The sequence below is a fragment of the Limulus polyphemus genome, unplaced genomic scaffold (assembly GCF_000517525.1).
Source record: "Limulus polyphemus unplaced genomic scaffold, Limulus_polyphemus-2.1.2 Scaffold25, whole genome shotgun sequence".
NCBI classification, from domain to species: domain Eukaryota; kingdom Metazoa; phylum Arthropoda; class Merostomata; order Xiphosura; family Limulidae; genus Limulus; species Limulus polyphemus.
This window is the reverse complement of record NW_013665635.1, coordinates 1,015,134-1,042,459: the sequence shown is the minus strand read 5'-3', so window position 1 is coordinate 1,042,459 and position 27,326 is coordinate 1,015,134. Positions and strand designations below refer to the sequence as shown.

Below are 27,326 nucleotides of genomic sequence, written 5' to 3'. Positions count from 1 at the left end.
AAATTATGGACGGCTAGCGTAGATAGCCCTCGTGTAGCTTTGTGCGAAATCCATAATAAACAAACATTAATATAACCGTGATTTACTTGTATATATAATCAGTTTTATCATTAACAGTTGCCCCCCAGTGGCACAGCGGCATGTCTGCGGACTTATACCGCTAGAAACCGGGTTTCGATACCCGTGGTGAGCAGAGCACAGATAGCCCTTTGTGTAGCTTTGTGCTTAATAATAAACAACAACATTAACAGTTAACGATATAACTATCGAAAGCTCAATGACGTATGCAATCGATTCTACAATGTGTAACTTAGAAATCGTTTAACAGCCAATGACCATCTTCTGGCAATATTCTCTCCTCCACCAAGACATAACCAAACAAAGTAACCCTCCTGAGCTGGCTGTAAAATAACATAATATACCATTTGGTCCTTCATGGTTGTCCTTGCACACCCATTCTTTAGAAAAGTCAAATTTAAACCAAACACTTGAGAAAACGTAAACATTTTAACATGGTCTTTATTTTTCACCGTTTCCTCTCTCTCAAACTCATATATCTTCAGAAAATATTTTTGGTGACCAAAGCTTGTAACCTTGTGCATTAAGCAATGAACGCCGCATTGAATAACATCACGTTGTTATTCCTAGCCACGATCTCTCTAAGAGACCAGGATTCGTTTCGATTCATCATAATCTCGACACCTTCAGGGCGATTTTACTCGGTCAAAACCAAATTGCCTACAGCCGTAGGGTTAGAAAAAGAAAGTAATTATTCGGCACCCCACAGCTCGCTCAAAGGAAGTAAATATTCGGGTTAGTTGGATATATTCTAAAAGGAATTTTGTAAGTCTCCGTGTGCAAGTAGTTATCAATAATAATGGCACGGCCAAAAATGCTACCAGTAATAATAAAAAGGGAGAAAATAACGACACTCTAAACATGTTACCGATAATAATGATACTAATAAAAATGGCACCAGTAATAAAATGCAATAGTAGGTAGAAATTTTATTAGGCTTACTTAAATAACATTAAAATGCATTTTTTGCAAAGAAGAGACGGTGACATTTTTTCGGAATTTGTATGAAGCAAATTAAAAACGTAGTTTTGTTAAATATCAATAATGAAAATAAAGAAAGAAATGTGTCATGCTTCTTTACCTTACTCTCATCTGGCTTAAAACGAAAACTAAAAGATAGTGAAAATTAATTTTTATAATGCTATGTTACTCTCTCTATTTTGTTTATATTTTTACTATTATTTTTTTACTTATTTCATTTACAAGTAATATGTTTTTCCCTGGCATTAACTGCCTGGTATTGAGATCATTTACTTTGCATGTATTCTGAGCACTGGCAATAAGAAATCGAAGTAATGATTGTTAACGCCTGAAATGCTTAGATGTAACGGCCATTTGTAATTTGCTATGAATTTTGTGAGAGTAATTTATGATGTTTATGTGGTATCATAATAGAAAACGATTTTAAACTATCAGATTAATTATTAGTGTTTAACGTAGGAGGTAAAAATAACAAACGTTCGAGATGGGTGATACATTGACTTGTGCTCTTACCATGGCATGTGTTGGAGAGAGAATTTAGCGTAGGAGGTGTTTTATTTATTTCTTCAACAACATCCGGATTAAGGAAGACAAATTACTTCTGTTATCTTAACAACAACGTTATCATAAGTAAAATATTGCTTCTGCTTTTTAAATCTCCACGACTTTCTGTATAAGCTTTTATTCATCAGTGTTACAAATCTATTCACCATTCACTGTTGGAAAACTGACTGGTTTCAAGACAATAAAACGGATAGCTCTATCTTTAAGCGAATATGGATGAGTAAAAGTATTGGGGGGAATCAGTACAAGCTTGGGATTGTATCTCAGCCAACAATGTCAACGGTCTACACGAAAGGGATGGCACCTTGGCTGCTGATAAGTACAGTTACATACTTATACACTTATCCACCATGCCAGTCTCTCAGGAACACGGATTATCAGGCAAGACAATGATCCTAAGCATAAAGCAAATTTGATGAAATAATATATTTATGACAAAAAATCTGATAAAACACAACTATGCTAGCATTGGTAAAATTCTAATATGAACATTCGTGAGGCTGTGTGGGTTTATGTAAAAACTAAGAAGGCCTTTAAAAAATTAACCATCACTTGAGAAAAAAGGGGAAATAATCCTATTTCGTGTAAAATTTGATAAAACGTGGTCGATGCTTTTGGTTTTGTCATTATGAAATTTACAGCAATATCTGAAATTATAATTAACAGTAATAAAAATATTGTTACATGTGAAGGGTGGTTAAACATTAAAATTCCTATTTCCTAGTAAATATTTTAAAGCTGTTATGTCTTAAGTTAAATGCTTATTATTATTATTTGCTATTGTTGTTACAACTATGAGTTATAGACATTGTTACGAATAATATATTAATGAAGGAGCAATAATGGGAGATACAAATCGTAGTTTTTGATGTTCAGAAGTTTGTTAGATTTAATAATCAGGATGAAACAAGAAATTTGAACAGGTTGCCACAGCACGAAGATATATGGAAGGTAAATTAACAGAACGAATTAGTTACAAGAATACTAGCAAGCTTCATAAACTTGTATCTTCATGAATGTCCATGAATATCAACTAAGAACGTATCAAGTCACCAAAAACATGTTGACTGGAACAAGAGCATGAACAATCGTGACTTTTGTAAGTGTATTTACCACAGGTACAAATAACATGATTTCTCCATAATTTTCCAACAACTACACTACTTAGTTTTAAAGGAGTATTTGGACAAGTGCACGAAATATTTTACATGATTTCAACAATCTGTTGGAAAGTGATACTATACGTGCAAACTATGCTGTTTAAGTAAGAAAGTGATTTTAGAGGAAACAGCATGAAAAAAATAGTTTAGTGTTATAGCAAGAACACGTGCAAGAATAACTATTAATGTATTTGATCCTTTACCAGAACTGAGCAATGGAAACTCGTACATTCTGACGGCGATAGATAATTCTACATTGTTTTTATTGTACATTTGCTATACAAAACGAATAGCTTGAAACGGTGACGCGTATTTGATCACTATTTTTGTCTCGGTATACGAGATACTCTGAAATTTCTTTCTGAGAAACGATAAAACTTAGAATCAGCACTTTTAACCAAAATATACAGCACATTGGAAATAAAAAAACAACACATAATAATAACCCTTTATTGTTCTCCAGTGGTTGGTCATGGACAGGTTACGTCAATGTTTCGAAACCTTTTTCAGCTCACGGCACAATCCTAATGTCCCAAACTTTTTGGGGCACATGTAAATATGTCAGTATGGAAGGCCTAATGGCACCCCCTGACTCCTGTCTTCAGAAATTACTGTTATACTATATATCAAGGATAAAATAAATCAAATCTTAAAAAATTATTAAATTGATAATAAATTTACATTATTAACTAAAAATTGCTTAGTAATTACAAAAAATCCACGGTACAAATCTAGCTTGTCATATGAAACATAAATCAACCAATAACCAAAATGCATAACGCCAGTGCTGATGTGGTCATATGGTGTCATAAGTCAACCAATAACCAAAATGCATAACGCCAATGTTGATGTGGTCATATGATGTGGATAGAAAAAATAATGAATATTTATATATACAATATTGTAAATAGTAATGGAAACAGGGAATAAAGTGGTATAAAATCCAAATATTATGGGATTTTTCTTCCTCTATTGTATGAAAATGAATTGCACTATAATGCAGTCACATGTAAATAGTTTACTAGCTATTAACTAACCAATCAGACAATGCCACAATATAATGCCTGAAAAAATAACTCAGATAGGCATGCCATTTCCAGCACTAGTATAGTGATCCTCTCATATCTCCCGAGAGAGAGAGAAATTATAAATGAAAAATGTGTAGAGGTCAAAGTTTTTGCCTGTGACAGATTTAAGGGAAATTTCATGTTTCGATAGAACCTGTAAGAAGACTTTGAAAAGAGTACATGAAACTAGTGCTTTTGATAATAGTAACTAATATGACATTAAGTAATACAGGGTGCGCTCTTTATGTGAGACACAACAATTCAGTAGAAATCTTGCCAATGATCTAACTGTAAATACTGGTATGAAGTGGATGTGCAGCTGCTCAAAAGTCACTGCTTAAGAGAGAGAGTTAAACATACGAAAAGGTTGGATTGGGATTTCTGATTCCAACAGTGGGATGAGCAAAGCTGGAGGAAGGTGCTCTTTTACAGATGAATCCAAATTCAACTTGTTTGGCAGAAATAAACAATAGTTTACTCAATGGTAGAGAGGAGTATGACATCACGATCACCATATAATATCTAAAGTGAAGTATGTTGGGGGAGCAGTACAAATACGGACTGCATCTCAATCTGAAGGTCGGGGTTCGAATCCTCTTCTACCAAAAAATGTTCCCCCTTTCGGCCGTCAATCCTACTATTCGTTGTTAAAAGGGTAGCACACGAGTTGGCGGTGGGTGGTGATGACTAGCTGCCTTCTTTTACTGCTAACGCAGGTAGCCCTCGTGTAACTTTGCGCAAAATTCAAAACAAACCAATTTTAAGTTCACAACAGATAGGTGTGTCATTTGTTGTCAGTGATTAAATTGGGATAATATACGCTTGTATGCATATAGGTAAGATGAAAATGACTGTATGAAATACCAGCAACAAAATATATTCTGCTGCAAAACACCTCTCTGGTTTTGCGCACATATTTGATTTTAGTGTCTGCAATTACAGCGCGAATATGTTTCACCTCAGGTCACTGCTCTTATTCTTCGGGACCTCCCCTCCCCCAAATAAAAAATTCATACCAGCACCTTTTTCAAACCTTTAAACATTGATTTACTGTCAGTCTCACAAGAAAACAGGTGAAATCCCGATAACAAGTTGCTTGTACACCTAACACTTACTTTTTCGGCTGCATTTTACTACTTTCCTACCATGAATATAGTTAATTTTATGACAAGTAGTTTCATGGAATCCACCATGAAATTAAGGAGAGGTCGATCTAAAAGAACACTGCACCACATCATCACACCAAACTTGGCCTTTCTTATCCTAAAAATGGAAGACCTGGAAAAGTTGTCACAGGCAGAACTTGGTGGAGACTTTTCTTTTCTGTCTTGTGAAATGCAGCAACAGTTGCACTCCTTACATCATACCGACAAGTGTTTATTTATATAAGTAAGAACTGGATTTCCTATAGTATAAATATCTGTTTCAAATTCGCTTTCAAACTCGGCCTTACTGCATCATACATTTCATGTGTATATATAAGTTGCTTATGAGCACATCGATAAAAAGTAAATAATGCTAACATAATCTAGGGTAACTAATATCTTAATGATAGTCACTCAGTCAAGCGTTGTTAACATTAAAATCAATTAGTACAAATGAAACTTGACAGAACTTTCAATATGACTAAAGGCATTTTGAAAAATAATAATTACGACATCAGACCATTTTTTTAATTTATTTATTTATTCTGGGGACCACTAAGTTGCCAAACAAATGTTTGCAATATCTAAAATATTTTATGTAATTTGATCAGTTATGATCTAGGTAAAGTGAAAACTACCCCAGTATTTAATAACGGTTTCCAGCTTCAAGCCAGTTAGTATTTAATGACCTACAATACATTATAGTTAGTTGTTTAGTTGTTAGTATTTCCGCTTTGAGATGCCATCTCAGTAACCGGAAATGCTTGCTATCAAAATAGAAAGTAAAATAAACTTAACCAAACTTCTGAACTTTATACTCAAACGAACATGAAAAAAGTGCTGAATCTTTCCGCTGTTGTAACAGAGTTCAAAATATCGAGGAAACTTCAATTATAAAGTCAGCGTGTTCAAGAACTTTTACAAACGAAAATAAATAAAAATTCCATCAAATAACAGCACATGAAACAGTTACCAAGAGGTGTCTAAGTATAAAACTGCAAAATTCGAAACATTTATAAATTAAGATGAAAATATTTAAAACGTCATTAAAACTGTGTAGATTACTTAACGTTTTCAATTTTTCTTTTTAAATAACAAGTAACACTTTGTAACAAGTTAAAGTAGGATGCTTTCTGATGCTTTCTTAGAAAGGTAGTTTTTAAACGCGGACCACTGATTGTTAGTTTGTTTTTGGATATTCGCGCAAAGCCACACAATCGCATTAGCCGATCTTAATTTTGAACTGATATACTAGAGGGAAGGCAACTAGTCAACATTATACAGTGTCAACTCTTTGGCTAGTATAATCGAACAGTGGGATGCAACCGTCACTCTTATAACTCACCGATGGCCCGAAAGCATGAAGCACGATTTTGCGGTAATGGGATGCAAACTATGAACCAAGGAATTAACAGTCTGGCATGCTAACTGCTAAGAATCACGCTTCACCCATGAGTCATAGGAAGCATCTTTGAATCCTCATCCACTTCATATGTGAGCTGAAGCAGTGGTGTGACTAAAAACGATGCTTTCCTCCGGCATAAAAAGTAATTGGGCCCTACATTTACTGCCCTATAACTGTAGTTACGATTCTGGCCCTCTTTTTGCTTGGGTCCCCTCGTAATTGCGGGGGCTTCGGGGTCATACTTACACCACTGAAACGAAGCCAGTGTCTTTTACTACAGTTCCTTCCTTTATGTTCTTCTAGTTAGGGTTTGTTTATTCTTAAGCATAAAGCCACACAATGATCTATCTGTGTTGTGCCCACCCAGAGTATGGAAACACAATTTTTAGCACGAAAAGCCTTCAGAATTAGCGCTGAGCCACTGAGGGGAACTTAATTACAGACAAGTGGGAATACTTAATTAAAGACACAAAGTTAACAAATAAATCGAGAATTAGAGAGACAAACGTTTATGCGGATTTGATTACTGGGTTTTGAAATAAAGTTTATTGTTTCTCAAATAATAACCTACTTTACCTTGTATTATTACAAGAATAATGTTGAAATTAGACTTTCATTTATAAATGCATATTCTTAAATTAAACAATATGATTCCTTATAAAAAGACCCCAGTGGCACAGTGGTATGTCTGAGGACCTACAACGTTAGAATCCGGGTTTCGATACCCGTGGTGGGCAGAGCACAGATAGCCCATTGTGCTTAATTATAAACAAACAAACATTAGAAAAATCAATTAATTATAATCATGCATAGCATATTTTCCAATTTTGAATGAATAATTTCGTAGATTTTGTCTAGAAGTTTTAGATTATTGCATCATTTGACATCCGCTATATAACATAAGACACATCGCGTATTCAAATACAATTTTGTCCAAAAAAGTGGCTCATTTGTAAGTTTGAGGCTTATACTCCTTATAACTGGGTTTCGTTACTCGTGGTGGGCATAGCACTGATAGCCCATTATGTAGCTTTGAACTTATTTGAAAAAAAACAACAAAAAAAAACAAGTTTTTACGAAGCTAGTGGTCTTTCTTTATTTTTAGCTTTGATGTATTTCCTGTCGTTAAACTTGGAAAATTTATTTGTTTTTTATTGTAATTGACAGGAAACATTATTTCAAGTGTAATAATTGTCAGATTAATAATGTCAACGGGCTTATAACTTGAGTACAGTACTGGAAACTTTATGTAATTTTTATTAAACTGTAAATTTATTAACAGATGTTTCTGTGTGCTTTGCTGGAATAGCTCTTAAATCAATCATAATATCACGTGACTTCAGCTTGCTGTGCAGGCGTGGCGCCACCGAGTAGCATTAAATTGCAAACACGACTTTTGTCACTCAAGCAGATGAAGTTTATAGATTATTTGAAACATCGACAATGTAAAATCTGAAAATAAATAGATATAATAATCCATGAAAAAATTGGAGTTTGTGTACTTGTTTCATACCAAGAAAATTAAATGTCTTATCATAAAATTTAATTTTAATTTCAATATAGTGAATTCCTCTTTAGGTCTGTGCCAGTTCCAGAGAATGACTTCATTAGTTAAAGATTTTACAAACATGTAAGACTTGCAGCATAATGACGTCATACTTTTTCAGAAATTACCACTCTTAATCCAACAGGTGGTAAGCGTCCACCAATATAGGTTAGATTTAGGATGTAGGTCTGCATTAGGGGTCGTCGAATACTCTTCCTTTACCTATGGGTTGGTTTTCTTCTTGGACGAATAAATTATTTGGCTATGAACACGTAAAATTCGTCACGAACCTCGATTGTATAGAATCATAACAACATGACTAATTATTACAATACTCAATAACATAAAAGTTTCGTGCTGCCGGTATCTAGTCTTGCATATAATATTTTGATGCATAATATCCATGGTGAAATATGATTGTCATTCAATTATTATAATCCAAACGGGTGATTAAACTATATTTGTAATGTTGTATTTAGTTACATCATTACAGACACTTTTTTTCTCATCCATAAAAACATCGTATACTTCACAAACGTAAAGGACACTATGAAACCACATATCAGACAACGCGTAAATACTGCACAGATGTTCATACATTTATTTTTTCACCGGATGTCTCGCATTGAGTCTATAATAAAAAATGTAGCGTTTGTGCGTTGTAACTTTTAGTTTACTGCTGATACCTCTATAACGGCATGTGACATGTAAGTCAAATAAGAATTTTTGTAAATATGGTTTTTACAAATAAGAAACTTGTAAACAGAAGTTTCATCTTGTGGAATTGTGGGATAGCTTCATTCCCACCTCGCTCCCGAGTTTGACCTGTAGTACTGTAGTATGTGCACATTTGTGGAGATCTCATGTACGCTGAATAGCACGAATGGATGTACTACCCTCAGTGAACTTCGAATAAAATGGATGTCGTATTCCTTGGTGAGTGCAAATATTAGGAAAATTGCTTATGCTTATTACTAAACTAACGTCGTAAATAATCCTGAAAGAATTTTCTGGCTTGTGTATTCTTCCCTCCGATGAACGGAAGTTTCACGGAAACACGTCTTCCTGTACAGTCTATTCCGATCGGTGTGGACATTGGCCTAGATTGTGGTTAACAGTATCTCGGGGAGTACAAATTTGGTAGTGATAAACTTTATAGTTATATAAAAATCACTCCTAAAGTAGTATTAATATTAAGTGTTAATTTTTTAGAACATTTTGATAAATTTAATTTTTTGTGACAGGAAAGACTAAGTTAAAACACCTAAGTTGATTTTTTCTAAACTAGTTTTAGTTGGTTACTATTACTAGTAGTAGTAATCTACGTTTTTTTTTTTGAGCAAGACTTAGGAGTAATACTACAGTAGTTCTACAGTATTAATAATAACATTTAGGTGTTGATATTGTGATAATACTTTTAAAAGTATTAGCAGAAACCATACCAGAAATAGTTATTAAAAGTAATATCATTACTGTTAGTCATTATCAAATTGTGTTTCTATTTTCATCTTTCAGTTTCAATTTAATACATGTGACAGTATCAGCAATAATCACTAAAACTAAAGGCCCATACGAAACTGTTAATTATTACTTTAATTTAAATCTTACTGTGTTAAGCATGAGATTGGCAAGGTTTAACCTTGTTGTAATAAAACTTTGTTTTTATTTCTTTTTAGTGTTGAGTAATATAGAAATAAATCATACAGATACATTAGTACGTTTGCAATAAAACATAAATTTTATATTTAAAATTTCAGGCTAAAGGATGGGAAGTTGTCTGTTTTTATTTCTGAGCACTGGTAGCATAGCTAGAAAAAGCATTGGACTCAGAGCACTAGTGTGAGCTGAGGGTCCTGGGTTCAACTTCAAGCTGTAGTCAGGGCTGATTTCATAACATTTTTATACATCATATTGGCATCAATTAGTTGTGATACTGCCTGTGAGGGGTATCTGAGCCAAATAATGTTTGTGCACATGCCTGACTTGGCAGTTTACCTGATGTGCTATCTGCTTAAAAGTGTTGTGGGTGGCTTGAGATGCAAGGTTCCAATGAGTGTTTCAGTAACTTAAAATAGCAGGTTGTGGTAGAGGCTTAAGGTGTATGTGTTTGTGGCTTGACATGCTGGGATGTCTTGCATTTGTTACTGTCATAATATATTTCATAGCATTACATGTGTTGACTAAAGAACAGGTTTGTTTTAATGAGGTAATTATGTAATGATCAGGATGAGGAGTTTTCTGCTCAAGACATAAGCCCTGGTAGCATATTTGATAGAAAATATCAGTTTCAGAGCACCAGTGTGAGCTGAGGATCTCAAGTTCAGACCTCGATCCTGATATGTTATAACATCCTGAACAATAAATTCATTAGAGATATATAAATGAATATTGAATTAATGGATATAAATCATATAGGTTTTTGGTCAAAAAAGTGCTTTAACCTTATCTTTTTCTTCATTGGAAAGGAGCTTCACCATATTTCTGGCACACTAACAATTTAGCATATTGTGTTAAGCATGAATTTGGAAAGATATTTCCCTATTTTACTGGTATTTTTTGTTTTGTATTTCTTTTTGTTGGTGTATTTTTTATGTTTTTTTATTTCTTTTTGTTAATGAAAGTCATACAGAATGAAGATACTCCATATGCAATGAAACATTTATAAATTTTGTTTGAAAAATGTTTTGAATTTTATTAGACTAAAGAATTACATCTGTAGTGGCCAGTGTGCATGTGATAGCATTAGTCATCACCTCTAATGTATGAATATTTTATAAAACTATTACCTATTACAGTGTTAGGTATGAAATTGGCAAGATTTTCTTCCTTTTCATTTGTAGTTAGGAGATCAAAACTTCATACAGTATTAGTTGGGTGAGAGAAAGCAAAAATATGTTAAGTGGAGTCCAGTCAAACTGGACCATTGATACTAATGGAGTTTCTCAGTGTTTGGGCATTTGCTTTACTTAATTATATTAATGATATTGATAGGGGGATGCTATTAAATTTGTAAAGTTTGTGGATGACAAACTCTTGAGCATTTCTAGCTCTATTTATGGTCTTCAGGAACTACAATAATGACTTGGATCATTTGGACTAGGCTTTGATGAATAACATTTAACCTTATAGTAAATTCAAAATAATGCATTTAGCTTATCATAATTTAATATAGCTGGGAACCTACTCATGACTGATGAAATGTGATTGTTGGCATAGTGATGAATAAGTAATTCAAGCCATTGAGGCAGTGCTCTGTTCATAGTAGCAAAGCTAATAGAATTTTAGGTTGTATTCATAGATATAAATTACAATTCAAATTATATTTTTATACAATTAATTAGTTAGGCCTCACTTGGAATACCATGTACAGTTTTGGTCTTCTTATTTAAGAAAGGACATTGACTTATCAGAAAGAGTTGAGAGGATGATTTTGGTGTTGGAAGGGTTATCTTTATCTTTTGGGAATAGGTTAAGATCTCGTAACTTCTTTTTTATTGAAAAACAAAGGTAAGAGGTGATCTTATTAAAGCTAATAAACTTATCTAATGGATCGATTGGATAAAGGTCCCTGATTTCTTTGTCTGTATTTGGAATATAATAGGATGAGAGGACACAAGTTTAAGATTTGGAAAAAGAGAGACTAAATTTTGGTTAAGACAGTTATATTTTCATAACAGAGTGATTAGCATATGGAATATGTTTCTATTGGCAGTATTGGAGGTTGTCACTTCAATATAGTTTAAAAAAGGGTATTGATGGTTGCTTGAAAGTTAAGTTTGTATTTTTTTTAAAGGGTGGGTATGCAGTAGCAGTTGTGAAGGATCAAATGTTCTTTGTTGTTTGTATGTTATAATCTTTTATCATGCAAAATAAAAAAAATGTAGCTCATAATAATTATGTAAACAGTACAGTTCAATAAAATTTTGCCAAATTTATTATAAAGTTATGAATTCTATATGAATGTTTATATTTAATAAAACTGTGAGGCCTGGCTTTACCTTTCTGTACGCATCTGAATAATGTTTGCTGAAGTGCTTTTTTTTTTCTTTCCAGTACATAGTTTAGGCTACATCTGCATTTTATCCAAAAAGTCTTAACTTTATTAGCAGGGTATTGTGTTCCCTCTCAGCTTCATAAAACTATAAAGTAACATGTCTTTCCTTGAAAATTTTTACTACTTCAGTAGACATACAAGGACTGAAACAGAATGCAGTATGCAAAGCTTAATAACAGTTAAAAAACTTTTATAAACAAATGTGATATTTCGTTATACAGATAACCTTGTGCTCACTTATTCAACAGTCATCTTGAAATAAGTAATGGCACACATTACATCATTGGGCATACTATTATTTTCTAAAGGCCAAGTTCAGGTTTTAGTGCCCAAAGTTTAAACATATTTCTTTAATATTCAGATTTGCATGACCATTTGGGGCAATACGTATAAACTTTGAAAGACCAGATTTAGACTTGCGTTTGTACAAAGTTGTTTGACCAAGTTATAAACTTGTGGAATGGTTTGCCTGGTGAAGTGGTATATGTTAGTAGTTTAGATTATTTTAATTATTTGTTTGGGTAGGTATGTGGATGCATAAGGTTAATTGTAGTTGGGTGATGTCACTAGTCCAGATATTCTATTACCTTGTCTGCTTCATGTGTTTTATCATGCTAGAAGACCATTTCAGCATACTTATACATTATATGTGCGTGTGTGTATTATATATATATATATATATATATTTGTAATAAGAAGATCGAGGCTTCCCAGATACTGTAAATGAAGCTTTACCAGTGTCATACATATTAAAATAACTTTTTTTTTTACATTTTACTTTATAATTTAACCATGGTCAAATACTACCAATTGCTCATGGGACAGTTGCTAGTTATTACACATAAATCCTTTTTGTTTCTTTACACAACATTGAGGTGTTTATGATTGTTAAGGGAATTGATAGTGTTCATGCATCATCTTTATTCATACTTAATGATGAAAATAATAGGACCAGGGGACATTGTGACTGCCCAGCATTCCGAAGGCCCATTGGTCCAAAGGTCTTTAGTTCAAAGTCAAAATAAGTTCATAGATCCAAAATAGATGAATGCAATCTCAAATGAAAAGTTTAAAGGATACTTCTTGGTAGTGGTTCAAGGGACCAGCTGCCCCTAATGGTTTGCTCTCGTTTTAAATACAAACAACAGAAATACTTAAATCGACTTGTAGCATACAGCTCATTGCATTGGCTCAGTGGCGAGATAATGTTACTGACTAAAAGCTTTCAATGTGTTTAATGAGTCAGGAATATAACACAGCACTATAGAATAAGAATCTTGAATGTCTATTCTCTCAGAAGAGCTACATTTCCAAATCCAATCCTGATGCATAAATATACAGACTCTGCAGCTAACACTATACATGGATACAAAAACATAACACCTGGGAGATGATGATAAACATTATCCATCCATTCATGAGAAATTGCAACCTTTTAGGTTATATCCTGGTGTGTTTTTGGCATAAAATTTCACAAATTTAACCAAACAATCAATTTAACATTTTAACTGTAAAGAAAAACAACTTGCATCTTCGGACTATCGAGCCTTCGGAGTAATGGACCATCACTGGGGACACAAATATAACTTTTGGCAGGGTAAGAGCCATCTTTAGCTGAGATTGTATTTTTCTAACTTGGTGGTTGGATTTTAGAATGGGTTGACTTCAGATGTGGTGAATGCAGTAAATATCAGGGAGTTTAAGGGAAAATTTAATAAATATTTGAATGATAAGGGCTGGCTTTGAGTTGTTTTTTTTATTATTAATGATGAGATGGTGTAAATGGATGAAAAAGTCCCTTGCCTTTAAGCTTTTGTTAATATAGTCTGTATGTTATAAACGAGTATTTTTGAACTAAGTGTAATGACGTACGAACTATTAGACATTTGGGTAAACATAAAGAAAAAAAAAGCTTCAATTGTATTAAAGTGTTTTTATGATAGAAAAACAGCTGTTTATGGTATGTAAGTAATGTGTGAATTTTAGGTTATATTGGTGTGATTTTGGAATTTTGTGATGTTATTAAACAGTGAACCATATGATAGAATGTTATTTGTTTCACAAACACACTAAATATTCAACCCAGTTTCTTAAAATACACAAACAGTCTGTGCGTATATTAATCTGTCTGTTAAATTTGAATACAAGTTCTGTAGAAGTTGTTTTATCAGTGTTCTTCAAATTTTTAGTATGTCAGCAAATTATATTCTCTCAAGGATAAAAATAAAACAACTAATTAACTATCTGTTTATTAACTATCATCTAATATTAACTTTAGGGCAAGTTGCTTAGAGTGAAACCAAAAATCACTGTGGTAATGAATATATAACTAATTAATTAACTTTTCTTAGGGGTTTTTTTTTTTGCTGTCTTTGAAATGCACTTAAGAAAAAGAACAATTGAGAATTTTTATTACGAGAACAAATTGTTTAACAATACTTTTATCAGAAAAGTGTTAGTAATGCTTTTTAAGACAATACAGTAGTTTAACTAATCACTTTGTAATGTTTGCAATGTTATAGTTTTCTAAATGTATCCGCTAATACAGAAATTTCAAAATGAATTTGGTGCTACTATAGCGTGCAGTCTACACAGATACTTTCGTTTAGTTGCAATTGTTGCCATTTATTATAAATAATGCCTTTAAAGTAATAAATAACATTACATAATGTTTTGGGGGCAAATATAATTGGAATGAAATAAATTCCAACAATCAAAACTAGCACAATTATAACTTAAATTTAAGGTAATCTTTTGGAACACACAACTTATTAAATTATTATTATTTGTTGAACAAAAACAGGGATAAATATAAATTATTTAGCAAGAAATTATGTTTTAGTGAATCATTAAAACAGTGATGATGATAGTATCTGAGTAGACTGCATGCAATAGTGTAAATATCTTCGTAGACTGCACGCTATAGTAGCACCAAATTTTCTATGGCTTTCTCTGTGGGATTTTAATTTAATCACAGTTTCAGTATCAATAAGAACAATACCACTGATATAGGTGTCAAGCTGGTTAAATTGTAGGGCAACAGGAAGGTGTATTATTGTCTTAACAGAGGATTTGTGGTTATTAAACCATTATCTAAAGGTAATTTGGGTTTGTCCAACATACTGATGGTTGCATCTTTTTTTGCACTGTTTAAGATATTTTATGTTTTGAGTTTGACAAGAGATCAGTACTGGTGGCTTTTATAAACCTACAAGTTTCACATCAAACTTTATTGCATTCTGTGTCATGGTATAATTAACTCTTGCATGAACAAGATTATATCAAAGGATTCTGTTTTTGCTGAAGAAAACAACAGGAATTGCAGGAAAAAATTGCTGCAGACATTCACTGAGCTATAAATAATATACATTTTTTTTAAGAATTCATGAAACATTTATCAGTTTTGGATAATGTGTGAAAACCAGAGGAACTTCATAGATTTTGTGGAGTCAAACTGGTTGAGAACAAGAACATGTGAAATGTTTTCAGCTTTTTTGGTTTATTCTTATATTTCAGGAACTTTAGAACCTCTTTTCTTTCATGTCACAGTGTGTGTGTTTTTTAATCATTAAAGATCCTTTTCATGATTAGGGTTTGACTTTAAGTGAAGTTTTGTTTGATGTGGACTGGATGACAGTTTTGTTAGTGAAAATATTGTGATTTGTCTGCAAGTTTTTAGTACAAGTCAGTATGTCAAAAGCCATCTTTGAAGGGTACAGTAACATCAAGAAATTTTAGTTGTATGGAAAATATTTATTGTGAATTATTTATTGGTGGAAAGAGTTAGAACAAATGTGGCTAAATCAATAACTATTTAATTTAGGTTTGTGGAAAGCATTTAGGATAGTTGTAAGAAATTTTTGGCATTCATTGTTGGAATGATAGTGTACAGAAGTTATGCATAGTACAAAAAAAAAGCTGTTAGAAGGCAGTGGATCACTTTTGAAGAAATGAGTAGTGTCTATGATATAACACACTAACCAGGATACTCTCAATGAAAAAAGTGGAGGCCATATGAAATAAACTAGCAAGTTTATAAAGCTAGAAACACTTTTCTAACTGACTAAGAATCATTAATTAAATGCTATCTTTCCAAATGCTTTTTTGATACCAAAATGTTATGAACAATGTAGGTGAAAACTAATAACCTATAATTCCCAGATCTTCCCTAGACCCTTTCTTTTTTAAAAATATTGAGTCATCTTGTTATTATTCCAGTCATCAAGAAATTTCTAGATATAAAAAAACTTCAGCCATCATTATCTCGCTACTAAGCATCTTCAAGATTTGAGAATTAATCTCATCAGGTCCAGGAACTTAATACTTTAGAAGATTCTCAAGTTTTCTCCCAAATGGATTACTTCTTAAGTATAAATATAAGCCAAGGAAAAATAAAAACTTTCCCACCCTTAAAAATATTGGTCAACTTGCAAATTTATTTGTCACCTTCTTCCACATAAGCACAAGTATGAAATTGTTTAATGTTTGAGTTTTTGTTCGTTTCTTTCATAATAAAATATGTTTCTGAATCTCTTGATAAAACCAGTATTATTCTTGACCAGTGTTCCCTCTAAGCTGTGTGGCTGAACAACAACCAATCAAGTGCCACTCACGTCCTCAGTAATGGTAAGGAGTATCAACACGTTGATGGCCATAATGACCCTGGCATTTGATAGGCCCAAATAACCAATTGTTAACATTGCAAAGTGGCCTTATGATTCAGTATGGTTGATGGACTAAAGATCCCCCCCACTTCACCCCCCAAAAAAGAAAAAACTGGTAGCACACATCTGCACCTTGCCTTGATACTGGAGCACATGAAAAAATTCATTCCACACATGTATTGAAAAAATTAGAGGGAGTATTGTTCTTTACTCTTTGTTTCTTTACAGTGAATAAAAGCATAAAATCCCTTCAAGTCAAATTTGATGTTTTTAAGCAAAGAAACTTTCATATATTTCTTAGTCATACTGAGAATTTGTGTGTGTGTGTGTGTCTTTGATATCATCATAATTCACCATTTTTACAAGTGAATGTTATAGCTTTACAAGTTATTTTGGTGATTTTTTTTGAAAGTTAATTACTTTAATTTTCCACTTAGTAAAAGTATTTTGGTTGACTGATATTTAGTAGCAGTATACTCTCAAAACTAGCAATAAGCTCAAGCAAAATTAAATATAAATTTACTGTGAACATTTTTGTGAAAGCATTTCACACGCTTGCTAAGATGAAGCCATTTTCCCATGAACTTTTCAAGCAAGCTGCCATTCAAATAAAACATAAGTGCAATATAATTGGTACTGTGTTGATTAATTGGAGGAATCCAAGTTCAATGAATACTAAAGCCTGTTACCTCAAGTCTTTTTTTTTTGTGTGTGTTAAAATTGAGATTATCTAGGAGCTGTATGATGTCACTAGTGAGTTGTTTTATTAATTAAGTGTATGAACTTAACATGGTTATTCAGATGTGGAAAAGATTTCCAGGATGAAAAAATTAATCTCAAGTTCTTTTGGTATAGATTTAGAGATGATCTGTGGTAACTATATCAAAATTGACAAGATGCAACAGTACTTCTAAAAATATTTTTTCTAGCAAAAGTGTTAAAAGTGTTAAAAATTCCTAGTGTAGCCATGAAAGGAGAATGAAAACCAAAGCAACTTTTGATGCCCAAGAAAAAAGTTATGATAGTAAATTGAATTAATTGGTGAAAAGTACAAATATCTACATCAAGAGATAGTTATGTTAGATGATAAAGCTACAATAACTCTGAAAAAAGAAAAGAAAAACTGTTACTGCTCTTGCTGTGATTTTCAATGCTACAAAATTGGTTTGAGATGCTGCAACTTGTCACAGTAAACTGAATAAAAGCCAAACAAAATAAGAATGAACCTTGTCTTGTATCATGTGTAGTGTAGACCTACCATGAATAACTCAAATGATTCACTTGCCAAAAGAACAAAATCATATGGCATCCATTCGGTAGCAAGGATTTATTATTATTATGTATTGATTTACTTTTAACATAAATAACTGTTTTTTGTAAATAGCGTAACACCATAGTTGCTATTACGCTGCAGGTTTCAGTTTATATCTGAATACATTGCATGTTTTTAATCAAGGTTAGTTTGATCTATGGTTATTTTATCATTTTCTTCTACACTAGAAATTTCATAAATCTCACCAAAATTATAATCATATTTCTAATGTTTATTTAGTCCTTTGTAGAATCTGTAAACATTTGAATATTTGGATAACTTATTCCATGTTTTAGAACATAAGATCTGTAATATTTTTGCTTTTTTTTTTCATGCTTGTTTAAATCAAGGGAGTTTTCTGTAATTCGTTTTGTAAGTTTTTAAAGAAGTCTCTTTCTTTAATAGGCATAAATGTTCTAAAGATTGGTAAATGTTTGAAGGATGCTGGTTACCCTTTATCTTTGGACAAATGTAGTTAAAACCGCATATGTGACGAAAACATCAAAATTAAATAATAGGTTGAACAATTGCTAAGTTTTTTTATATTTTTATTCAAAGAAGGATGACATTTCGAGCTAGCGCTCATCATCAAATCATACAGCTTACAAGATGGTTGTAAGTTGTAGGATCTGACTAAGTCAGTCTTGTAGAAATAGTTCAGCTCCACTGAGGAGGGTAGTGAGTTGCCTATTTACCAATTTTCTTTTTTTTTTCAAATGTACCATTCAAGTACTAACGAATCCCTTCATACATACATACATACAAATAGACATATACTGCCATGAATGAGAGCTCATAAGTTTTCAAATTATTATGACAATTTTACCTCGGTTATTGCAATACAGCATTTTTGTTACTGGCACAGTCCTATTTGGAAGTATTAACTGGTGTGTTGATGGTGTGCTGTTGGTTTGTTAATTTAGGGATATGGAAGAATGGATATGAATGTCAACATTTACTTTGGTTTTGGTGTTTTAATTGCTTGTATTCATAGGAGAGGTATGACCTTGGTGGGCCAGATAGCTCTCTTTTAAACTTGCTTTTTGTAAGTTTTAATGCCTCTCAAATGATTTGTAAAGGAAAACAAGTTGTCTTTTATAAAGACATTCTTTTTTTCCAAATATTATGCACTTTAAAATTTAACCTAAAGTATGAACTTTGTTTTTTGTTTGTCTCTTTTTTTAAACATAACACTTAGTTTTTGGATTTCAAAACTTACATGTATTTTCATTTTACATAAGTGGTTAAGTATTTTTGAGTTTTCTCCATAATTACAAACTTAAGAAGTATGTGCTTATGCTCGTTAGAAAGGGACATAACATAATTATTCATCATTGTACAAACTTATAATTATTTAATAAATTTTTATAACTGCTTAACTGTATTTGCTCTTTATTTGAGTGCATTTTGCAACTTTATAGTCCCTGTTCTTGAGTATGGTTACGGTATTGCTGTCACTAATAACAATACCGGAATAAATTGTACATAATGGCAGTGACATCAGTGACTGTCGGATTGCCTCCAGTTGTTATTACAGTATTGGATGACTCCTGTTGAGGAGTGTTAGAATCCTCAGGAGATGTAAAAAGCATAGAAACGTTAATGCATAATCCAGATAATCCATAAAACCCTATGCTTAAAACAGTGGGAAATAGAACTGTCAAAGAAAACTTATCACAGACAATGGGACACATGTTCCAAATTTACAAATTTGATTAAAAGAAAAAAATGAAATTTAAGATAATTTTAATCAGTGTTCCAACTGAAATGTTTAAAATGTGGTATCTTTCTTTCTCATAATCAAGAGAATTAAAGAAGAAAGACTACACTACAAATGGCAAAAAAAATTTAAAATAATAAGTGCAAAAATGCTATTAGCAAAAAAAAAAACATATCTGAGCAAAGAAGAGCCAGGGAAATAAATGAGCCTTTGTTCGAATGCTAGTATTCAAGGGGATTACTGCATATGGAGGATGTCATACTCCTATTGGCAGAGGGCTATATAGTCTGATGATGATTAAGTCATGTGGTGGTGCAATACATGTTAATATTAATATACTTAGGAGTTAGAACTTCATTCAATTTTTGTGGCATGGGCCAAATCTTCATGGCAATGGCAGGAGGTAATAGTTCTTTGTTGTACAGAGAAGTGAGTGATTATCTGAAATATATTTTCAAGTATGAAAAGTATTAACTTCGGAAATAATTTAAAATGCTATCGTAGCTGGTTGACAGGATTGTTGATAAATACAACTTTTGTGCATAACACAAATTCTTGTAGCCATATTGAACAACTTCATTTCTTCTAATATACTACAGTTTTTAACATCATATAATATGTTTTGGGACAACATGGGACTTATTGGTCCATCTCAGCTGTCCCATCCTCTAAACTAAACTAAAATTATTATAAAAAAAAATCTTAAAGCCAACTCTTATCATTCATATACTTATCAAGCTTTCTCTTAAACTCGCTTAAATTTACTGCCTTCATAACATCTGAAGGTAACCCATTCCAAAAGCCAACCACCCTGTTAGAAAAATATAACTGTTAGCTGAAGATCACTTCTACCTTGCCAAAATTTATATTTATGTCCTCTAGTCCTACTATTTTCATTGTTAAATATAAAAAAAAAGATGATACATCAATTCCCTTTACAATCTTAAACACCTCAATCAGATCCCCCCTAACTCTTCTTTTTTCAAGAGAAAACCATTTGAGAGATTTCAACCTCTCCTTCTGTGACAACCCCTCCATCCCAATCACCATTCTAGCAACCCTTCTTTGAATCCTTTCCAATGATTCAATGTCCTTTCTTTGGTAAGGAGCCTAAGACTGATGCAATACTTCAAATGTGACTTAACCAATGACCTATACAATGAAATTAACATCTTTAGACTTGTATACAGTATTTCTGTAGATAGAACCTACAATCCTATTTGTCCTACCACTAGCAACAGCATACTCCTTGGATGGCTTAAGAGACTGATCAACCATTACACCAAGATCCATTCCTTTCATGACACTGTTAAGGTTATTCCTATCCAAATTATACTGATAATTCAAATTATGATAACCCACAATTTACAAAAAATAGTTGCAAGTGGCTGACATATCCAATTCTTAACCTCCTTCAAAACTCTTGGGGAAATATTATCTGTTCCAGGAGCCTCATCATTCTTTAAACTTCCCAATTTTTCTTAACCAGCTCAGAATTAATGCAGTCATCTAGTTTCCACCTACCAACTGTTCAAGATATGGAATAATGCTTAAATCTTCATTAGTAAAAACCAAAGAAAAAGCAAAATTTAATAACCCAACCATCTCATAATCATCAGGTACAAGCCTTCCTTTATTATTTCTCAAGGGTCCTACCTCTATCCTAACATTTTGTTTACCCTTAATGTATCTAAAGAAATCCTTACTATTAATTTTGATATTTTCAGCCAACCTTTTCTCATACATCATTTCTGATGTCTTAGCTTCCTATTTTACCAACTTTCTTGATTTTCTATAATCTTCTAAGTCTCCTGTCATACCAGTCAATATAAATGTCATAAATTTATGATGCCTTTTTTAAATTTTATCTCATACTTTTTGTGAGCCAACCTGTTTTTTTACTTGCAGCTACCATTTTCTTTCTATAAGGAATATGTTTACCTTGAATATTGAGAAACCTAACTTCAAATATTTTCCACATCTTATCAATGTATCCAAATAATTCAGCTGCCCAATTCACAACAGATAATTCTTGTTGCATCCCATCAAAATTTGCTTTTTTTGATATTTGTAACCAAAATATCATTATTTCTTATCTTCATATGCAGCAAAACATTGATCCTAATAGAGTAATGATAACTTGAACCCAGATGTTGCCCAAATTCCACCCTGCTTTCATTTTTATGTTTGAAGTTAACAATATATCTAAACTAATGTTGTTTCTAGTAGGTTCCTTGAATAATTGGTGAAGAAAGCCATCTTGAACAGTTTCCAAAAACCTTTCTCCCTCATGGTTTGATTAGCATTTCCAAGTCTATATGCTTGAAATTAAAATCACCCACAATTATGACTTTTATTAACAGCTAAAATCTTAATCTCATTGTAAAGTTTCTCTCTAATTTCATCAGTATCATCTAGTGGTATGTAACCAATTCCCAGTAAAAGTCTTTTTCCTTTATATCTGCTAACAGAAATCCAAATGATTCAATCTCCATGCTATTATATTTGATATCCTCAACTTAACAGGATGTAACTCTCATTTTACATATAAAGCCACTTTTGCCCTCTGTTTAGTGCACTATCCCTATTAAATAGCCCGTAACTCTGTATTTCAAAAACATTTCTGTCATCAAAAGCATCTAAATTTAAACGTTTCAATTATTCCCATTATATCAAAATCCTCCATTGCTACCAGTGCTCTGAAATCTTCTATTTTATTTCTTATACTTCTAGCATTACAATAGTAAAAATTAAGCTTACCCTTACAACTATTTTTATAATCATTTCTTATGCCAAACTTTTCTCTACCTCTTATTCCTTTGCATTTAAGTTTACCTGGCCCTCACCACTATTTAGTCCTAGTTTATAACTTCCCTTTCAGCTGAGTTAATAGCCCTAGCAAACAAGCCAGCCCCTATTTTATTTAAATGTAAACCATCCATTCCAAAAACTCCTTTCTTCCATTGAACTAATCCCATAGTCCAACCAGCCAATGTGTTCATCCTTGCATATTAATATAAGCCTAGCATTTAGCCTAGTGGCCTACTTATAACTTCATTCCTCAAATTAATTCTGGGCAATAACCCCTGACAAAATTTAGTTATGGCCTTTTTCTTTAAATGCCTTTATCAACCCCTTGTACTTATTAATTAGCTCCTCTGGCCTACCTTTCCCTTTACCATTAGCCCCTACATGCACTACAAAAACTGCATCTCTGCTAGGCCCCTTTCTTATATCTCCTGTTCTGTCAGTTATATCCTCCACCTGACCCCTGGGGTAGCATAATCTAATTCTTTTCTCCCAATTTACCCCACAGACTATCCTATCCACATGCCTTGTCAAGGAATCACCTATAGCTATAACCTCCTTATCATCCACATCCTTCTCTGACCCTTTTGTTTTCCTTCCCTCCAGTAGTTCTTCATATACACAAGCCAAGGGCTGAAATCTGTTGCTCAATAGAATAGACTCATTATAACTAAAGCCACTACTTTCAGCCCTATTGGTATTCTTTCTAACTTCCTGAAAGTCATTGTTAACTGATGCATCCCCTTATATGTAAAACTTAAGCTTCTCTTGAAATCCTGCTGCCATTTCCCACAGTGTACACTTCTCTTTATCTACTGCCTCTGCTTTAATTAGGATAGCCTCCAACTTCTCCATCCTACACACACTACATACAAATTGCACATCTTCACTACTAGTTTCCTTAAAAGTACATACCAGTCTAGAGTTGCCAAATACAAACCACTAATTGTACTCGTCACACCTAACAAACTAAATACTTAAGTCCAACACTAGTCTTAACCATTGTACTTGTAGCCTGGAAATAAATACTCAATACTAAGTGTAAATACCAGAAGCCTATTTCCAACATTGTTAACCCTAAACAGAAATATCTATTATCACCTTAAGAAATTCTAACTGAAAATTCTTTATAATTTATTAGACAAATCTGTACAACTGTAACTACTGCCTGTGATCTGTAGTATTGTACAGTGTACATAAGTCCATCCTGGAAAAGTTAGCTGTCTGTGTGGATAACTTAACAGCATACTATATTTTTTATTGTAAATGGCTTATGATGTAACCACAGCTTGAAATATGTGTATAGTTTTAGGTAAGTCTTATGTAACCACATAATATCACAAAATGTACCATACTCTAACATTTTGTCAGTGTTATGAAACAACAACTGATATATTTTCAAAAAATCAATATAACATAATGACAGCCAATAAATTTGTTTATGGATTGTGTATTCATCTATCACCTAATGAAGCATGGTCCATTTTGGAGTACAAAAATATAAAATATCACAAGCATGGTGTTGCTTATTGGTTAGTATGAACAGCTATAGATGAAAAAGTCCAAGCCATATGATGCAGCTTAACACACTATGATTTGATCTATTGGGGTTTAATAATTGTGACAGTTTGTCCTACTGTTCAGTTGAGAGTAACTGCATAGCCAGTTGGCGATGCTGACACGTTGCCCCTTTTTATGGTCAGTAATTCTAAATTAGCGACGGCTATGCCTGAATCTTAGCTTGCTTAGCCTTTTGCATAATGTGCCATTAAGGTTGAAAACATCAAATAAAATATCACAGTAAAATTAAATATTTGAAGAAAATTTGAAATAACCAAGCATATGTCCGTAATAGGTTTCATTTTCTTCACAGTATACACACACACAAACACAGTCTGCCAAATAACCGATTAATGAATGTCTATGACATTATCTACACTGTCTTGTGGTGAAATTCTTAGTAACAACTTTTAAAAATGTTCTATAGTTATCTAATGATAATAAGCAGTTCAAAACTAGTCAAGTAATTTAATGGTGTGAAAATGTAATCTTACATTCTAGTTTGAGAAACCAGTCAGATTTCATAGCTTAAATACCAAATGATAAACAGTCAGAAAAATTCTTACTTTGGTAACATTGGAGAATATTGTGGGTACTTCTATAGTATATTGAAAGTACTGGTTGATAATATGTTTAAGACTTTTATCTCATTGTGATAGATTTATATCTACCTTACAAAAAAGTTTGAGAGTGATGCCACATTTTCAGGCAGTCACCCATGTATGAATATATCCATTCTTCATTCCATCATCCCTCAAAGGGATGATCTACATATTCTACATTATATTTTGGTACTTTTATAGATGCAAACATTACAGAATATTGTTTTCTTTTAGAAGGATGCTTGATTCTATTTAATGTAATCAACATCATCTTATTTTCATTGGCTGGGTAATCAGCCTTGAATACCTTACATATTACTATACTGTCAGTATTAAACACGTAGTCAAACTAAGTATGTTTGAAAACTCTAGTGTAGAGAGCAAAGCACAGTTACATCTACTGTGAGCTAGTTGGCTAAATGCCATACTGTCCCCCAATGTTGGATGAAAGGGGCTTTTCTTTAGAAAACTCTTCTGCTTTTTATATATACACAAAAAGAACTTTACCTATATAAACCCAGAATTGTGAGTTCACTTGCTTATGGAAAACTTACAAGCCATGATAAAAAAAGAAAAAAATGTTTTCTCAAAGAACAATATAAAAACCTGTAAAAATTATCATTTAGGTGTTTGTTCAAAACCACTATCAGTATTGTTAGTAAGATTTATTTTGTCACATAATCCAAGTGTAGTGTCACTGTATCTTTAGAACATAAATGTGGTATATTGTGTGATAAGACCCACTGCTTAGGATGTACATGTTTGAAACATTTAAAATAAATTATACAGATAATATTACATGAGGAATGGTGCAACATGTATTTATCATGTTTTAAGGAATTCTAATTTAGTTTAGCAGATAAAAGTAAAGTTTGCTGTTGCTTGGCAAAGAATGTATACATACAACCATCATTTTACACATTGTGCTATTTAACAATTTAAACTATGGTTCATGCGTGTATCTTCTCTAAGTATACATGTCTAAAGACTGTGAACTTGTTAAACAGCATATAAAAGCCCTTAATTTGAACTCATCTTTCAGATGAACGAGAGGATGTACAGAAGAAAACCTTCTCCAAATGGCTTAATTCCCAGTTATCAAAAGTGAGTAAATGACTGTTGTTTGTATTCATAAAGATAAAGTAGTTAAACAACAATGAATTATGTTTTTTAAAATCAACACTGTTAGATAGAAAGATATATTGTACACTATGACAGTGTGTGTTGTTATTGAAGTTTGTGGTGCCATCTATCTTCTTTTTTTCTTTTTTTTGAGAAAATAGTTTTTCATATACTTATCTATTGTCTTGTAATATCTTGTTAAAGGGTAACTAACTTCTCTATTTTGAAGTTTTTGCTTAACCCTTTAAGGACAGGCATCATGATGCTATGCTCCTGCACAGGCAGCAAGAAGAAGGGAAAATAGCTGATTTGTATAGCTACATTTATTTACAATCTCAGCATTTTTACAGAGAAAAAACATTAAAATAACAAATTTTATTACTACTATAAACTAATAAATAAAATTCTAACCAAGTTTTCTAAAAAGTTTTTCGTGTATGATAAATTCTAAAGCAGCTACTTACACGTAGACCAACTTGCATTTTGGACACCATGTTGTTACATAGATAGCCTTTTTTTTCTCTCTTGTTAGTATTAGAACATACAAAACATCTGCATTGGGCCTTTTTTTTTTAGTTCCTGTTGAAGGTACATGGTCAGGATAGGGTCTTTCCATAAAATTTACAGCACTCAGGCTATCAAAGTTACCATTCGCTGTTCTACTAGGCCTAACACTAGTTAAGGTACCATATTTTTCAAGAAGTTGCCTTATAAACTCCCTAGTGAAATCTTTGAATTTCAAATGGAAATCTCCCATTTTGATTAGGTGCATCAGATGGAAAAAAAAAAAGCTTGTACCACTTTACAGATTTTCGAACACATTCTATAGTGGCCAATTGCATGTCAGCTTTATCAATAAGCTGCATATTCTGAGTGTAGTCAATTACACAATCAGGCTTTTTGACAATTCCATTTGTTTTATGATTTACCTTTTCACTGTTAACCATTAGTCCTTTATGAAAAGTGGTAAGCATTATCACATTACGTTTATCATGCCAACTTATAGCCAATAAATTACCACTTTTCTTCCTTTCACATTCACCAGATTTCAGCTTAGCAAACTTAGGAACATTCTTCCTGTTCTCTCTTATGGTTCCACAAGTGCAAATATTATGTGAATCCAAATATAAAGATACACCAGGACTAGAGTACCAATTATTAATGTACAACAGGTGGCTTTTCCCTTCATATTTCTGCATCAATTTCTTCACAATGGCACCTGAAGTCCCATGAGAATCTTTTTTAGCAACATCAATATCAGTACCTGTACAAACAACAAAACCCAAAATAATTCCTGTTTCACAATCACAGAGAACTTGGATTTGTATTCCAAATCTATGATGCTTTTAAGGTATGTATTGCTTAAATATCAATCTCCCCTTGAAAATAATATTAGGGATTCATCAATTAAAATTTTTTGGAATGGGCAGAAAAAAAAGCAAAAACTTTTCCTTTAGAATAGTAATCACTTCCCTTATCTTCAACAATCTATGACTTTCATCAAGAAGCTCATTATCAGCAAAATAAATGTACCTAAG

The 27,326-nt window shown here is 32.5% G+C and overlaps 1 protein-coding gene across 1 annotated transcript in view; it reads left to right on the top strand.

The window, feature by feature from the left end:
- LOC106459004 (dystrophin-like) overlaps window positions 1-27,326 on the top strand; it is a 271,702-nt gene that overhangs the window by 73,907 nt on the left and 170,469 nt on the right. Inside the window, exon 3 of the mRNA XM_022385593.1 lies at window positions 25,709-25,770. Coding sequence (XP_022241301.1) covers window positions 25,709-25,770 — 62 coding nt within the window. The remainder of the gene's footprint in view (window positions 1-25,708; window positions 25,771-27,326) is intronic.